General features: G+C 40.2%; 1 protein-coding gene across 1 annotated transcript in view; it reads left to right on the top strand.

The window, feature by feature from the left end:
• Positions 1-17,556, top strand: part of STARD9 (StAR related lipid transfer domain containing 9) — a 130,014-nt gene that overhangs the window by 61,772 nt on the left and 50,686 nt on the right. Inside the window, exons 4-12 of the mRNA XM_075282833.1 lie at positions 4,361-4,477; positions 4,717-4,749; positions 5,280-5,341; positions 5,640-5,752; positions 10,349-10,418; positions 12,036-12,108; positions 12,623-12,690; positions 12,769-12,866; positions 14,724-14,924. Coding sequence (XP_075138934.1) covers positions 4,361-4,477; positions 4,717-4,749; positions 5,280-5,341; positions 5,640-5,752; positions 10,349-10,418; positions 12,036-12,108; positions 12,623-12,690; positions 12,769-12,866; positions 14,724-14,924 — 835 coding nt within the window. The remainder of the gene's footprint in view (positions 1-4,360; positions 4,478-4,716; positions 4,750-5,279; positions 5,342-5,639; positions 5,753-10,348; positions 10,419-12,035; positions 12,109-12,622; positions 12,691-12,768; positions 12,867-14,723; positions 14,925-17,556) is intronic.

Here is a 17,556-nt window from a genome sequence, read left to right as displayed (position 1 = left end):
ATTTATAGTATGGAACCCACACTGCAAACACATGGCATACCCACATCTAAACAAAGTCTTATATTTAGATGCTTATTTTTTGTCTCTAGTCAGATAGTGCTCTGCTGCCACTTACATCTCAGAAATACTCCAGAGTATTATTTAATGACTCATGAAGCCTTATTCTTGGTCACTTTTTAAGTCAACTTTTTAAGACAACAAAATAATGGGATCAGTGGTTATATTCCCAGCAGAGTTGGGAGGCCCCATGCATATTAGATGGCCAGCCAAGACTGCTAAAATAACCAATGTGTATATCCAGTTTAAGGTGCAGCTGTCCAATCAAGACAGTAGCAGACAAACATTTATGTGCACAATAGAGAATACCTTTGTATCTTTGCTTATCCTTGTTTACTAGTGTTCTCAGATTCTCTTCTGTTACCTGGAGACAATGGAACATCAAACATGTCCTCATTGTAGAAGTCACTGACTACTCTACCTGTTTTGCTAATATTGACCCGAGTTCCTCCGTCACCTCCTTTATACACAAATGTGAAATCCTCAAGACCTTCTCAGGGCAGGGCTACTTTATACATAGCCTGCTATGCTGCTGTTTATCAATGGGAAGTAATTTGTTTCCTACCATATTTCTCTTCTGAAAGAAGCTGATAAGTAAGGCTATGTTCACCTTCGGCACTGGAATCTCCATTGGAGACTCTTTCTTTCATCTGCCGATTTCAGGTGGACGCTGTGACTAAGTCCTGCATACATGGCTTTTTCATCCGTCGATTTCAGTTTTAAAACAACGGCCCCATTATAGTCAATGGAGTCCATTGGACTCCATATGCAATGGCTAGGTTACCATTCCACCTATCCGTTGTGCTGGTCCTGCGATAGACCAGCACAATGGATAGCCGATGCTAATGTGAACTTGTGTTCATGGCCAAAAAGCTATGGGGAATGTGAGAGCCAATCTAACACCTCTACTTAATAGTCATTGAACCATTTCTTCACATATACTTCGTCATTATCCTGCTGGAACACTATGTTGTCCTTTTCATACCCATTGTACTCAAGCGTACAAAGTAACGTGTCACGCTACATTTATAGCTCATTATTGAGACCACCTTGGATCCTTGTCAAGTATCCAAGTATCCTTTGGCTGTGAAACAACCCCATACCATCAGGCTTCCTCCACCAAATATGACAGTTCCTTCAATTTCTCAGTTAGCCCCCTTTTGCCTTGTTTCTTCTAGACCCATTTGCACCCATTTGGCGTGCTAGAACTCATAGACCTTGCGATGAGCTGATTTGTTGACTCAGATATTTTTCATGGAGGTCCACCTGTTGGCTTTTGAATGGATGGGTGGACTTCATTTTTTATTCTTCCAACTGTTATGGCACGCTTAAGATGTAATTTAGTAATTTTTTTGGCCGACGGACTGTTATCGATGAGCTGAATGATGCCATTTCTCTTTTTTCTTGGGAAATCTTATCCATGTCTGATGCTCGATTTGAACTAATGACCTTTTGCATGGGAATCAACCTAATACACTGAACTATTGGGGAATGTGAGAACAGATTGTCATTTGTAGTATAGAAGAAAAAGATTTTTCCACCACCAGGAGCAAAACAGTAACAATACAGTTATATGACAAGGCTCTACATAACTAATCATACGCTAAATAGTTTCAAGTCAAATTTATGTATGAGATAGCCAAGATGATGTTCTATAAAATGATGGCAGTCTCACATGTGAGCTGTAGTGGATGGTGATATATGGAGGCGGAAAGTCACAAGTTCAAAACATTATTACTAGAGATGAGCGAGTAGTATTCGATCGAGCAGGTATTCGAGCGAATACTACGATATTCAAAATATTCGTACTCGATCGAATACTACTAGCTATTCGCAGTAAATATTCGATTCAGAACCAGCGTTGATTGGCCGAATGCTATACAGTGTATAGCATTCGTCAAATCAACTTTGGTTCTGCAGCAGGCTCGTCCTTGCTAGTCGGGAGAGCTGGCAGCTTGCTGTTACGAGGGAGCTGACTTTTTCCTCATAGGAATGCATTAACCAGCGTTGATTGGCCAGTGTACAGCATTCGGCCAATTAACGCTGGTTCTGCTGGAGGCTCATCTGTGAGGAGTAGAGTCTAAGATCGGGCCACAGTAGTCTCCATTGTGGTCCTACTTTCTTTATAACACCAACCACACTGCCCTGTATTATCCATAAATAAAATAAATATATAGCTCCGCCCACACCAGAGTCTGATCATATGGTCATGATATCATCAAATGTCCTTTAGCCCATTAGGATTTAGCATCTACCATTAACCTTTACCTTACCCTAACAAAGTTTATTAACAGCAAAACACTTCTGGGGCATAGGGGGACAAACCGTAAGCTATCCGGGACTACGAGACAGCAGTGTAAAATTGGGACTGCCTCGCCAAATCCAAGACAGTTGGGAGCTATGGTTGTTGCTTTTGCGCATTCCACACACTCTGATAATAAGTGATCTCGTTTTTATAACTAGGTTTTGGTGACTTAGAAGATGTTTTGTTTGTATTTCAGAAAATGTGTTTCAGAATAAAAGAATTACATTTAGAATCGCATTAAACTGAAAAGACTTTGGAAAGTAAATGTACAAAGCCACGCTGACCTGCACTAATGTCATACAGTTCTGTCCTGTCACCCATTGTGCAATGACAGAAAGTTTTTGTGAGAGTTTTCAGACTCCAGAATTAAAATAACTAAGTAAATAAGCATGACTTGTGTATATAGATGGAAATCCACCCTTTTATTTCACAGCTTGACAAAGACATTGAACTGGCTTTGTCGTATTCCTTGTTGATCAGGGCGTAGATGATTTTCATTGGAACCAGACCTAGTAAAACCTGTGTGCTGCAGAGATCTTGCTATATTTGTTATGTGTTCCTAAAAGACATAATCTTTAATACCAAAACATGTTTAAGGGGTTGTTATGTAACTACAACCCCGCTGTTTCCAGGCGTTTTGTAGGCCATAGATATCAGATAGGTAGGGCTCTGGCTGCCAGCACACTTACTGATGGGGCTGCAGCCTCTCCATTGTTCACATTGGTTACTGTTATCTGTAGGCTATACAATATCCTGCACCATTGCTGGGCCAAGATGCCAGGCACAGCTCCATACATATTGTATGGAAGCTCAGTGAATAGGACTAAGCTGCAGAGAACTAGAATACCTGGCACAGCAGCAACATAATGTACTCTTGTGCTTAGTAAATAATGAAGAGGACAATGGTGGGGTTCCTGGGAATTTAACTACTACGATCTTATGTTAATAGATAGACCTAAGCATAGGTTATCAGTATCAAGACCCTTCAATGTCACCATGGGTCTTCCTCTTGAAACATTTGGCTAACAGCTGCTATTAACACGGCAGCTCTAACCATTGCAGTATAACTATACTATTACATACCAGCCATTCCAAATGAAGCATTCATAATACCTGGACATAACTTTGGCATTTTAGCTTATTGATGTAAAGATTTTGCTTTGTTATCACAAGCATTTAGACAGATTGGTCTTGGTCCAGTTCTCTGCGCTATGTATACTGTATTCCGTGTAAAGGTAAGTTCACACAGAGATTTTTGGTCAAGATTTTGACCTAAAAAATCTTGACCAAAAAGACGGCTCCCATTGAAATGAATGGGAGCCGTTCAGGTGTTTTTTTCCAGGAGCCTGTTTGTTGCCGCTCCCGGAAAAAGAAGCGAGATGCTCGTTCTTCAGGCTGATTCGCCTCATGATTCGGCCTGAAAACACTCCCGACTAGGCCCATTCAGTGAACCGGCATTCAGTCGCGGCTACCGGAGACCGCCTCAGGTTCTGATCCAAAATACCCCGTGTGAATTTACCCTAAGCAATAGAGAAGGTGCAGCCCTCGGAAGTGCCACAGTCCCTTGAAATAGCTGACTGGGTGTGAACCTGGAAAACTCCTTTAGGGGCCCCACGTGGCTTAAAAATACGCGCTGCGGACACTGTAATTTCAAAAACCGTTGCGGTTTTGGAAATTGCAGCATGTCTGATATACATATGGAAACGCTGGCACTTTCCCTATAGGTATAATGGAAGAAGAGAGTCCGCAGAGGAAACCTCACTTTCTGTGATAAGTGCTGTGGGAAAAACCACAATGTGTTGCCGTCACACTTTTTCCTGCAGTGCTTTTTTGCTGCTATGTGGGGCATTAGCCTAAAATGGTTATGCACATCCCACTGGTTTGGAGGGAGCTGCTTTTGTATGTAAAGTGTACAGAAAACTAGAAAATGGCAGCCTGTCTGACTGGGTATATTGACGAGTATTAGATGGTTAGATTTTCTTGTGCTTGCTTTCTCAGGTATTCCAGGACCTCGGCACCACAGTCCTTTCAGAAGCCATTAAGGGCTACAATGTGTGTCTGTTTGCCTATGGACAGACTGGCTCAGGGAAGACATACACAATGATGGGCACTCCGGTAAGTGATGACAAAATATTGCTGTCATTTATATAATTGAGTTACCAGAAAAATGGCAAAATATTGATGACTGTTATCAAGGCTTCCATTTATATACTGATGATCATGCAATAAAATACACACGTTATGTGTTTTGCTGTCATTAGGTATATGATTTTTTTTTTAATTATTATTTCAATGTTAGTGTTTTTTTGCTTTTTGTTTTTAATTTTTTTAATGTTGTCATATTTTCTAAATAGGCATCAATTGGACTAACACCCCGTATTTGTGAGGTAAGTACATTTTTGTAAAGGAATAACGTACATGCATGCCTCGACATATAGTAAATACAGGTCCCTAGATGTAATAAATACAGGTGCTTATTTGTGGTAAAACCACTCATACAAGTAGTAAATACATTCACAGCTATACAGGCAAAAATACAATAAACACAGGCACATGAATAGAATAAGTGCAAGCACATTCATCTAGTACAGGGGTAGGGAATGTACGGCTCTCCAGCTGTTGCAAAACTACAACTCCCAGCATGCATACTTGCCCTGCTGTTTTTGGAACTCCCATGGAAGTGAATGGAGCATGTTGGAAATTGTAGTTTCACAGCAGCTGGAGAGCCGAAGGTTCCCTATCCCTGATCTAGTATATACATGTGTACACATGAAATAGAGAAATGTCCAGAATTAATCTCTAGACATTTATGTAGCTTACTTTTTACACTTTCATATTTTATTTATTACAATAAACATATTTTGAACCAAAAAAAAGTCTAGATTGTGATTATGGATTCTCATTGGAATATTTGCAGGGACTATTCAATTACAGCGATGGCTCCCCAGGCACTCCTTCCTCAAGTCGGGTTGAAGTGAGGTAAGTTGTGCTCAATAAACCAACATATTGCATACCAAAGGTGCTTTCTTGATTTGAGAAAGTTATGTAACAATATTACTAATCTTATGCACTATGCACACTGTACTTGGAGTCCCTACTGCTCTTTACAGTCCCTATCTGCTGTATTGTGCTCTGGCAGAAAAAAATGTCTGTGTGCTGTCATATAAAATCAGAGAAACAGAAGGGAATCATAAAAGTCTAGGGGACGTGATGAAGATGTTATGTGTTGCATAACTGAGAAAAGTACACTTTAATAAAGACATCTATTTTTCTCAAGTTTTTTAGAAATATATAATGAGCGTGTCCGGGATTTGCTGCATCAGTCTGAACAAAAGAAACCTTATACGCTGCGGGTTCGGGAGCACCCAGAGAAGGGTCCATACGTGCAAGGTATGATAGGAAAAAGCAGCAAAAACTTGCATAGTTCACAGTTATTAGGGCTAGACAACCTGGATCAGCTGAAATGGGGTAAAATGTAACTCAAGTAGGGAATATTGACATGATACCTTATCCGAACAGGGTGTATGAACATGGTTGAGTAGATGGGACAACCCCATTAACTAATATAGCTTGTGAGTATTGAATGCCAGATTGAAAGTGCTGCAGTGGCTGTAAATATCAACCTCTGTTCACTTCATTGAGGAGACATTCCCTGACCACAGACTGTAATGGGGTAACAGATCCTTCCTCATGTAAAGCAGATGGAGTTGAGTTTGACCAGCCTCTTCCATGTAAAGCAGGAGGCCAACTCAACCATCCTAGGGATCAATATTGCTGTTCTTCTTTTTCATCCTGGCTCTCAGCACCTGAATCTCTACTGATACTTTTTTTGGCAGGTGATTTTTTTTTTTTTTTTTTCGTACACAGATTTTTTTTCAAGCTAGCTTTGAAACTTATTTTTATGCTTTCCCTCTAGTTACATCTGCAGTACTGCATTCTGGGAATGTTGTTTTTGCAAATCCAATGTGCTGTTATCCAGATTGTATCTTGACGTAAAATGATGGTGAAAATAATCAATGCATGAATAATTTAAAAAAGCTAGTGGGCCATATGCCTTGTGGGGAATACAGAATGTCCTATTGTGCACCATTTTTCAGTGCAAGTACATAAAACAGTAAATGTTTTCTTTGTGTGAAAAATTGTGATATTACACATTCAGCACATGACAGTGTGGTAAACAGTTAGATGAATAGAAGTGCTTGTGAGGATTATGTCCTTAAGACACTGAGCTAATACTTAAAACTAGAAGCATGTGGAATTCCCTTCAGTTTCATAAAAAACTTGGTGTATTTCAAAAACAAAACCAAGAGACGGTCAGAGTTGAAAGTTGCTTAAAGAGCAGATTAGGTCACAGGTAAGTTTTTGGACAGAACCCAAACAATGTATGGGTTCTGCGCTCACTCGGGATTAGCAGGAAGAGTTGATTATACAGTAAGGAAATTACACTAGTAAACATATAAACCATATAAAACAAATGTGTCACATAAAAGTTCAAAAATACAAGAATCTCCATGAAAAATGTCTCCTTTTCATATCATTTGCACAAAAAAAACTATATATCTTTCCATCATAGAGGTTCTATTGCCAAAAGTTATGCATTGTGAGTCACGTTTTTGTTATAATTTGCATCATAGATAGTATAATGTGGGTATCTTAGCAAGAAGATTTCTATATTAGATCATATATTAAGGTAGGTGACAAGTACTTGTACTCTACCTTAGGTACTCTACAAGTACTTGTCACCTACCTTAATATATGAACTAATATAGAAATCTTCTTGCTAAGATACCCACATTATACTATCTATGATGCAAATTATAACAAAAACGTAACTCACAATGCATAACTTTTGCCAATAGAACCTCTATGATGGAAAGATATATAGTTTTTTATGTTCAAATGATATGAAAAGGAGACATTTTTCATGGAGATTCTTGTATTTTTGAACTTTTATGTGACACATTTGTTTTATATGTTAATTATTGTAATTTCCTCTTTTTAGATGTGATGAAGGGGTGGAGCCACATATTGTGACTCTATTACCCCAAAACACATTATCTTGTTGCAAAATAAAGTACTTACCGTACAATCAATTCATCCCAAGTGAGCGCGGAACCCATACATTGTTTGGATTCTATCCTAAAACTTACCTGCGAGCTATCAAACCGACCTTGTGTCGCTCATTGGGTATACGCTGCTATCCATACTCGGCTACTAAAAAGCACATATTGTGCATAAGTATTAAAGAGGACCTTCATCAGATTGGGCACAGGCAGTTCTATATACTGCTGGAAAGCTGACAGTGCGCTGAATTCAGTGCACTGTCGGCTTTCCCGATCTGTGCCTCGGGTAAAGCGCTATCGGTCCCGGTACCGTAGCGCTTTACAGTCAGAAGGGCATTTCTGACACTTAGCCAGGGATGCCCTTCTGCCCAGCAGCGCCTATCGCGCTGTACTATGTGAGCGGGGAGGAACACCCCCTCCCTCTGCTCACACAGTTTGTCCATAGACGAGTATTATCAGGAGCGGGAGGGGGGAGTTCCTCCCCGCTCCACAGTACAGCGCAATAGGCGCTGCTGGGCAGGAGGGCGTCCCTGGCTAACTGTCAGAAACGCCCTTCTGACTATAAAGCGCTACGGTACCGGGACTGATAGCGCTTTACCCGGGGCACAGATCGGGAAAGCCGACAGTGCGCTGAATTTAGCGCACTGTCAGCTTTCCAGCAGTATATAGAACTGCATGTGCCCGATCTGATGAAAGGTCCTCTTTAAGTACCGTTGTGTACACGTATTTGTATCCACATCCTGGAGAAGCGCAGTTACCCTTGAACTTGTTTATTTTTTCGTAGAGAGTAGATTATGTATACTCCATAGCTTTGGAAAAAAGTTAGCTACAGTATTCACAGATTCCTGTTGGCAGTAATTTGTAGCACTTGTAAGGATGCAGCCACACATTGCTCTTGTAGCCGCAGTCTAGGCTGGGGCCACCAGTGATTTTACTTATAAGTAAGCAAAATACTGATTTGATTATGGGCTGTTCTCGTTTCTGACCAGAAAACTGTACAGCTATTAATAAGAAATAACCCAGAGGGGTTCTGTGCAGCCAAAAATCAGTGCAGCCGAATGGGGGAGGAACAATCACAGCAGCTATCTATAGTTCCTCCTCCATTCACCTTGCATTGACATGTATAACTAGACAGATTCAAACAAACGCCAATTGTGTTTTTTCATTGATCAGCGTTTGCTCTTGCCTGCTGCATATACAGGTGTAAATGCACCTTAGATAGTTGTCAGCTAAACACTAGCAGTGCCGCACCTCCCATGAGGCGACCTGAAGCGAGCGCTTCAGGCGGCGTTATGCCAGGGCCTCAGGGAGGGCGGCATTTTTTCTTACCTAAGCCAGTCCAGGACAAGCTGTCCTGGACTGGCTTAGTACGGAGCGGTGGATTGGGGAGGCCGCTGAAGCATTGCTGCTCCAGCAGCCTCCCCTCACGCTCAGGCAGAGAGCAGGCCTGCTCTCTGCCTGCGAACGGCGCTAAGCCCCGCCCCCTCACACTTAGGCAGAGAGCAGGCCTGCTCTCATGCCTGTGAACGGCGCTAAGCCCCGCCCCCTCTGCTAAGCCCCGCCCCTCCCCGGCGGGGGGGGGGCGGCTTTCTCTCGTTCGCTTCGGGCGGCGAGAGGGGCAGGTTCACCCCTGCACTTAGGGCTAGGTCACATGGGGGCAATGAGGCAGATTTTGACAGCAGATTTCGCCAAAATCCTCTCCAAAAACCTCTGTGTGAATGAACCCTAATTAGGGTGCATTCACACGGAGGAAAATGGCGCTGAATTTGGTGTGGAATCCATAAAAAAAAAAAAAAAAAAAGCATCCCATTGACCATGTTAAGCTATGTGCATGGCTTAACATGGATAAATATGCATATATTCAGAATAGGAAGAGGGAATAAGCTACAGTCAGACACATCTGGCAGGGGCTTATCTCTGAAGGGAACAAAAGGATGAGATATGTTGAAATTCAGCTGCTTGATCATACTCTCTCCCGAAATGAAAGCGGGTCGGGAGGCCCCCACACATGGGTTGGGTTGGTTTGTGCTGCCCAAATCAGTGGGTTTGGCAGATATTAATGTAATATGTTTGGCCAGGTTTACATACCGTAGCACCTGGGTTTGATATCTATAGCGTATAAGCAGAGTACTGCTAGAAATCATTAAATTACACCTATAGACTAAATTGAAAAATGTTTTGCTGACATGTCCAGGGCGCTAAACTGTGGCATCCATGTAACTGCTTATCGCTTCACAGCCAATGTATCTAATAATGAAAGGCCATATTGAATTTATATCCATTTGTATCCATCCTGCACAATTACTTTGTTGTTTCATTCTTTTATATGGCTTGCTGGACTGTGGTAGCCTCTAGCACTACTAGGTACAAAAAGAGAAATACAGCAAGATATGTAAGATTATGTATTCCCACTATATAAAATAAATTAAAATACCTGTAAATTATTCAGCTGAGGGCTACAGTTCCATGGTTTAAGGTGCTTATTGTTCTTATTTTGATTGCATACTGTCCCCTAGTGGAGAAAGATTAAACTGCAGGTGGGCCCCTATAAGGCCACATGAACCTGGGACCATCTGGATGGATTTCCTGGTCCAAACCTAGTTAGAAGATAGGACTTTTGTATCATAGTCATGGATAATGCTGGGAATCCGGCCTCCTGTAGGAAGGAAGGGAGTCATGACTTCTGACTCTGTTCAGACTGGGAAATATGACAGATGTTTAGGCAGGTTGCTCCATCTTATAGTATTTATTCCTTTAGTTTGTTTTATAAATATATGTATAGTTTTCATTTTTACCATTACCATACATTTAGCTTATCATGTCTTGCCTTGTGGAAAACTTAGCGGTTTATAATGAATACTTATTAGCATTGTGTTTTGCAAACCAAGTAATGCGAATTAAATTTCTTTGCTTCATATACTAGGATTATCGCAACATGTAGTTACAGATTATGAACAGGTCGTTGCTCTCCTGGAGCAAGGGATGGAGAACAGGTAATCTCTCAATAATGACTCCTATTTTGTTCTCATCCATAGCTCTTATGTGCTCATTTGTTTACATGCTAACTATTCATTCAAGATGGCGCAGCCATGTGTGGCTGCCTGTGTTACAGATGCTATCTTATCTTATCTTAGTGTGATTTATATGTGGAAATGAGCCAGTAGACATTGGGGTTAATAAACTAGTAAATCTACACCAGAATGCTGGCGTTATGTGCACCAAAAACCTAATTTTCTATGTGTTTTTTACGTTTTCTAACAGTTTGTTCACCTGATACAGCATATAGATGGGGCTTCCTGTTTGTTGAAAGGGGGGCCTGGTTTATTATACTAAACTGTAAACCAGACATTGCACCACAATTTATGAAATTGCACCACAATTTCAGCCACTGTGCCAAATTATTGTGCGTCAATTTCGTCAAAAATTTAGCCAATTATTAAGTGGTGTAAAGGTCACATAGGTTAGACAATGTAAAAGTGCACCAGATTTTCACACAGTATTAGGTCTTTATTCTGATCATGTTTTTTACATCCATTAAACAGATGCAAACAAATAGGCATCCATTTGCATAGACTAAAAAAAAATAAATTTCTGTCCATTTTTTGGATGGACACAAAAGTATGGCATGTTACTTTTTTTCTCCTTCAAAAAAAATGGACAGTAAGGGATATATTATTACTATTATTATTTTTAACATTGATGTCCCATTCAGGGACTAGTGTTGCTGATCAGCAACTTGCGGACCGTAAAAGCATTACGGTCGTGTAAGACCAGCCTAACTCTGGTCCAAATATCTATACCCTGTATATATTGTCTCGCCCTGTAGTGTATTCAGGAGCAAGACAATACTTGGCTCCGGTTTTCTATTTGCAGATTGTCTGGATTGCTTGTTTTATATTACTTCTCTGTATAGGCATTGTTCATTTATTGTCCTCTTTGGTTATTTGGCATTGTGCCTGTTTATTACTTATTTGTAGTACTGTTTTTACATGTTAAAACTCTTTGTAAATTTTTATTAGGCATAAAATTGTATGGATTTAATGAAGAATTTCAACATGTGACTGAGACTGTTTAAAAGTATAGCCACTAAACCGAGGTCCAGGGAAACAGGGTTGCTTCAGAAGCTTATGTGTAGTTTTAACCATACTCTTCTTGTATTTAGGGTTACTGTAAAATTTAGGGTACAAGTTGTGTTCCTGCAGAAGTATGTACAGTGCCTTGTGAAAGTATTCGGCCCCTTTGAACTTTTCAACCTTTTGCCACATTTTAGGCTTCAACCATAAAGAAATCAAATTTTCAGTTTTTTCAGTTTTTTATTTGTTAAGAAAGTTTAAAATATCCGATAAATTTCGTTCCACTTCACAATTGTGTCCCACTTGTTGTTGATTCTTCCCCCCAAAAATAAAATTTGATATCTTTATGTTTGAAGCCTGAAATGTGGCAAAAGGTTGAAAAGTTCAAGGGGGCCGAATACTTTCGCAAGGCACTGTATATGGCTCATTCATATAGAAAATAGCATCTGTTGAGTCCAAGATGAACACTAAATATCCAGGACACAGAATACATGTATATATTCAACTACCTGTTTTGTCTATTGTCTCCCACTGTAGAATAACAGCAGCTACCCATGTCCATGATGCCAGCAGCCGTTCTCATGCCATCTTTACCATCCACTACACACAGGTAAGTGCTGCAAATTGCAATTCACATTATAAAGTATTGTGGACCATTATATTGGGTTGGTTATTCACATAGCAGGATATTTTCACTTCATGCCTACCTCTTTTTACTACCAACATTATCACTTCTCCCAATATATATGGCCCGATTATAGAAAAGAAGGTTGATCTTCATTTCCCTGTAGTTCTGTATACTGTGAAATACTCGGCACTCACTGATACTTAGGTCTCCCGCTATAAGCCTGTGAGTATCTTGGTAAGTTACTGAATACAGAAGGTCAATAGATGATCTACTGCCAATCAAATACAACCACTTTAGGGGAATTTAGCATTACATGCCAGACAGACAGGGTTCACCAGAACTGCTTTTTGTGAGGGGCTCTTTGTTGTGGGTAATAGCAGAGGGCCCCATCTTTGATGTATGTATGCCCTGATAGAACAGGTGGGAAGAGGTTGCCTTCATGAGCAAACTGTGCAAAAAGTCTCACTATCCTCACTTCATGTTTATGTCTACACAGGCTATGCTAGAAGATAACTTACCATCAGAAATCGCCAGCAAAATCAACCTGGTAGACTTAGCAGGCAGGTGGGTATGGCTATGACACTATGTAGATGGTGTTATATGTTCAGTAAGGCTTCAGTTATATTCATCTTCTCCTTGTAGTGAAAGAGCTTCTCCAAATTACTGCAAAGACCGTCTGACTGAAGGCTCAAACATTAACAGGTCCTTGGTGACTCTTGGGATTGTCATCTCTGCATTAGGTATGGGATTTCTATTTCTCAGTGTAGAAACTGGCAGGTGCAAAACACTGGTAAATGCCAATAATGGGATATGCAGTAGTAAAAGAAATGCTACTAATGGGTTTCCTGTTAATAAAATAATAGTAATCATTAAGTCTGGTTTTTACACTAAGCCCTCTTGCAATGGTATGGTTTGTGCCTCCTCCATTAAAGGGTATTTGAGCTATATCCTCACATTCAATAGTGAGGTGGCCATGCTTGTGCACAGTGCTTTTCATTGAAGTATATGGGAGCTGCATCAAGAACTGAGCAAAGCAGTACATTGCTTCTTTAGTAATTCTCAGAGAAATACAGTGAAACCTTTTTGAGGAAGCCACCCAGATTTGCACAGAAAAATGGTCTTTTATAGAGGTGGTATACAGATTGCAGATTAAAGTTTCTAATGGAGACAGCAAACATGGACATGTGTTTTATGCTTCAGCATATTAAAGAGAACCAGGTACTACATCAGCATATTACACAAAACAAGGCTCAGACTAGGACTAATAAAGAAGCCATGGTACGGTACACAAGTCGCTGCAACCCATACATATAACCATAGGGGGCCCCAACTATGTTACTCTTCTGGTAACCTGCACATTTCCTACTTCAAGATGAATGTACATTACTATTGATCTCCAGGATGGCATCTTTAAAATCTTGATCCCAAAGCTTGTTTTTCCTCTTGTTCATAGCTGTCAGCCTGACTCCCCTTCTTAATTCCTGTCCCCAGCATGACATCCTTTTAAATCATGGTCCATAGCCTAGTTCCACTCTCATTTCTAGTCTCCAGCATGGTATCCCTTTAAATTGTCATTAACATTCCTATTTTCTCATTCCTATTCCCCACCTATTCTCTTTAATTCTTGGTTGTCAATATAGCTCCTGAACCCCCCTCATGACTTAACCCTCACATTTCTAGATGTGAACGTAGATGCCAAAATCTGAAATTTAAAGCCCACCTGGAAACATTCCAAGAATGCCATTTTGGTATGAGGTGTACATAAAATCCACCTGGTTGTGTCCATGTTCTGGAGATTGTCCTGGCAAAATTGAGACTGTTGACATGTATGTATGCTGGGCAGCTCAGTGACAGATTGCATTGACTATGACATGGACTCTCTGCTCCAGTGAGACGCTGGCCACTTTTCTCCCCTTACAAGCCTTTTGCTTGTGCTTATTGCAGTCCAGTAATGCAGCACAGAGCTGCATCCATATTAGTCTAAGAGGAAAGATAAGTCCAGTGTGTGGGCTTTTGCTCCTAATAGTGGTCTTTGGTTAGATAAGGGGGTGGTCTACTTATAGGCAGGCAGCTTCCTTAATGTATATTATACTTCATGCAAAAGGAGCCCCGACCAAGTATTGCTTGCATATATTGTACATTGTTTTCAGTAGGCCAACATTTCTGTATTGAAAATCATTTTTTAATTGGTCTTACATAATATTCTAATTTTCTGAGATGAGTAACTTTTAGGTTTTCATTAATCAACATTCATAGCAATAAATCCCTCTGGGTGTCATCTTTATGGTCACTTTCTGAATTGAATTACTTTTCAAAAAACTTTTCATAGATATTATAATTTATTAAGATGCTCCCGTAGTTCTTATAATTAGACATAATCTACATTATATGTTTGTTAACCCCCCCCCCTCCCCCCCCCCCCCGAAACAGCGCCACCCTTGTCTATGGCCTTTGTCTCATATTGCAAGCTTAGCCCCTCTCTCTTTCATGAAACTGAACTGCTGATATCGGCCACTGCCCTCATGTTTGTTTTTTTAACCCCTTTAATTCGTAACCTGCCACAAATATGTTAAATGTAAATTTTCTGCTTGTTGTAGCTCAGAATTCCCAGATGACTAGTAGCAGTCAAAGTATCAACAGCATCCTTAGTGACGGAGACAGCGGGATACCAGGCAGCCCCTCAGGAAGCAGTGCCACTGGATCGAAACGTCAGCCATTTGTACCTTACCGAGATTCCATTCTCACTTGGCTTTTAAAGGACAGTCTTGGAGGCAACTCAAAAACAATCATGGTTGCCAGTAAGTTAGCCATTTAGTTTCTTTAATGAATCTAATATGTAAAATGTAAGTAAACTAGTCAACAATGTGTTTATTTGTATTGTCACCAACACACACTAAATGATTTCAATTCCTTTTCAAAAAAGATTGCTTAGGTGAGTTGAAATTTTTTTTGTTTTATGTAGGTGACAGATAAGACACTTAATGTGGTATAATGATAAGCCTTGTTTTCTTTTTTTGTTTGTTTGAGAGCCGTGGAATTATACGACCTGTGATAACATTGGATCAGTGTTGTCATAAGAAGTCCAAATGATGCAAACCACATTGTATTCCCACATAGTGGGGGAATTTATTAAGACCTGTTTTGTTTTTGTTTTGTTTTTTTTGTTACGCTGGTCATAATCTATTCCCCACTGGCATCGGATGCATGGTTTGGGTAGTCTATACACTAGCTGCTAAAATTTATGTCAATTTAGGGCTCCTCTGGATTTCAGCCGTTATTTGTGGCAGTTTACTAGATCACCTATGGCAAATTAGCAAAATCCCACTCATATCGCACCCACCTTTTTGTTTTGTTTTTTGTTTTTTTTTAAAGTGAGCAGCATAAAGAGACAACGTTGCCATTTTTGGCACAAACATGGGTGTACTCCCAGAATTGCATTGTTTATTTTATTTTTTAATATAAGTAGGTCCAAAATTTTGTGCAGATTATTTTCTTAATATTATCCTATCCTATTAATATTATAAATGTGAAAGTTTGTGGGTTTGTGAGTTTGGATGTTCGGATGTTTGTTCCTCAGTCACGCAAAACCCGCTCGACCGATTTGGCTGAAATTTTCCACAAACACAGTTAATACACCCGATTGCGCAATAGGCTACTTTTCGTCACAATAGCGCACATACGTTTGTGCCAGGACCCCCACAAAACCCAAACTCACACCACCATCTCTGCAATCTAACACACTTTGGACCATAGCAAGCCACAAAATTCGTATTGCCCTCTCCAGCCTCGCCCCTAACCCCACACAATCACATATACATATACTTTACCACTCTGCCCCTCACCTTAACGATACTCCAGGAGGCGCTCTATAACGCTCCGGAGCAGCCATGTTTGCCGACCCCCACCGCTCTGACAATCCGTGACACCGCCCACCCATGTCAATACCCCTAGGCGGTCTAATAAATGCAAAAAAAAAGTTTAAAAAAAATATAAAAACAAATAAAAAGGATTAAAAATTCAAATCACCCCCCTTTCCCTAGAACACATATAAAAGTAGTTAAAAACTGTGAAACACATACATGTTAGGTATCCCCGCGTCCGAAATCGCCCGCTCTACAAAGCTATAAAGATATTTTTCCTGTTCGGTAAACGCCGTAGCGGGAAAAATGGTCAAAAGTGCCAAACTGCCGTTTTTTTCACTGTTTTGATTCTGATAAAAATTTTAATAAAAAGTGATCAAAGCAATAACATTTCCCAAAAATGTTAGAACTACAAAGTACACCCGACCCCGCAAAAAAAGACGCCCTATACATCCCCGTACACGGACGTATAAAAAAGTTACGGGTGTCGGAATATGGCGACTTTTTTTAAAAAAAAATTTTTAACATAGTTTTGGATTTTTTTAAGGGGTCAAAATGTAAATAAAACCATATAAATTTGGTATCCCCGGAATCATAACGAAACACAGAATACAGGGGACATGTCATTTTGGCTGCACAGTGAACGCCATAAAACCAAAGCCCGTAAGAAAGTCGCAGAAATGCATTTTTTCTTCAAATCCACCCCATTCAGAATTTTTTCCCTGCTTCCCAGTACATTATATAGAATAAATAATAGTGGCATCATGAAGAAAAATTTGTCCCAGAAAAATTAAGACCTCATATGGCTCTGAGAGCGGAGAAATAAAAAAGTTATGGGGTTTAGAAGGAGGGGAGTCAAAAACTAAAAAACACAATCACAAAAATGCCATCGGCGGGAAAGGGTTAACTTCAAATACTTCTGTCCCAAAGTCACTATGTAAAGTTTCTCACAACACCGTATAGCAGCTTAAAACAAATTAACTGCAACACAAAAGTCTCACGTATTCTCTGAATTACAGAAAAAACAAGATACAAAGTTACATTTCATATCCCATACCTTATACACACTACGAAAACCTTACCCGCGCCTGTATATACACACTTCTACAATCACCGCAGACGAAGTCGCGGGTAACAGCTAGTTATTAATATTTATAGCATTATATGGTCTGTTTTTGTGATATAGAGGTGAAAATCATTAAATTATGACTTCATGCAGCTACCACTACAGGCAATTAGAATTTTATCATTTAAAGGGCATGTCTGGGGACTGGTAATTTACTTACCTGTCTCTGGTTATTGCAGCTTATGTGCATGGGTGTTCCATCTGCTTTACATCCCCCGGGTCATATGATCCGAAGTGGCCTTCAGCCTCTGGGGTCGTTCCACCTGCTCTTCCATCAGTCTCACAGAATTACTTGTGAGATCAGTCGAAAAACCCTGTAGGCTGAAGGCCACTTCGGGTCACATGACTTGGGGATCGTGAGGTCGCCAGATGCCCTGGGGTGCATCAGCTGCAATAATCTGGGACAGGTAAATAAATTAACAGTCCTTGGATATGGCCCCACAT

This window comes from Leptodactylus fuscus, chromosome 7 (assembly GCF_031893055.1).
Source record: "Leptodactylus fuscus isolate aLepFus1 chromosome 7, aLepFus1.hap2, whole genome shotgun sequence".
NCBI lineage: Eukaryota > Metazoa > Chordata > Amphibia > Anura > Leptodactylidae > Leptodactylus > Leptodactylus fuscus.
This window is presented reverse-complemented; position numbering and strand designations above follow the sequence as displayed.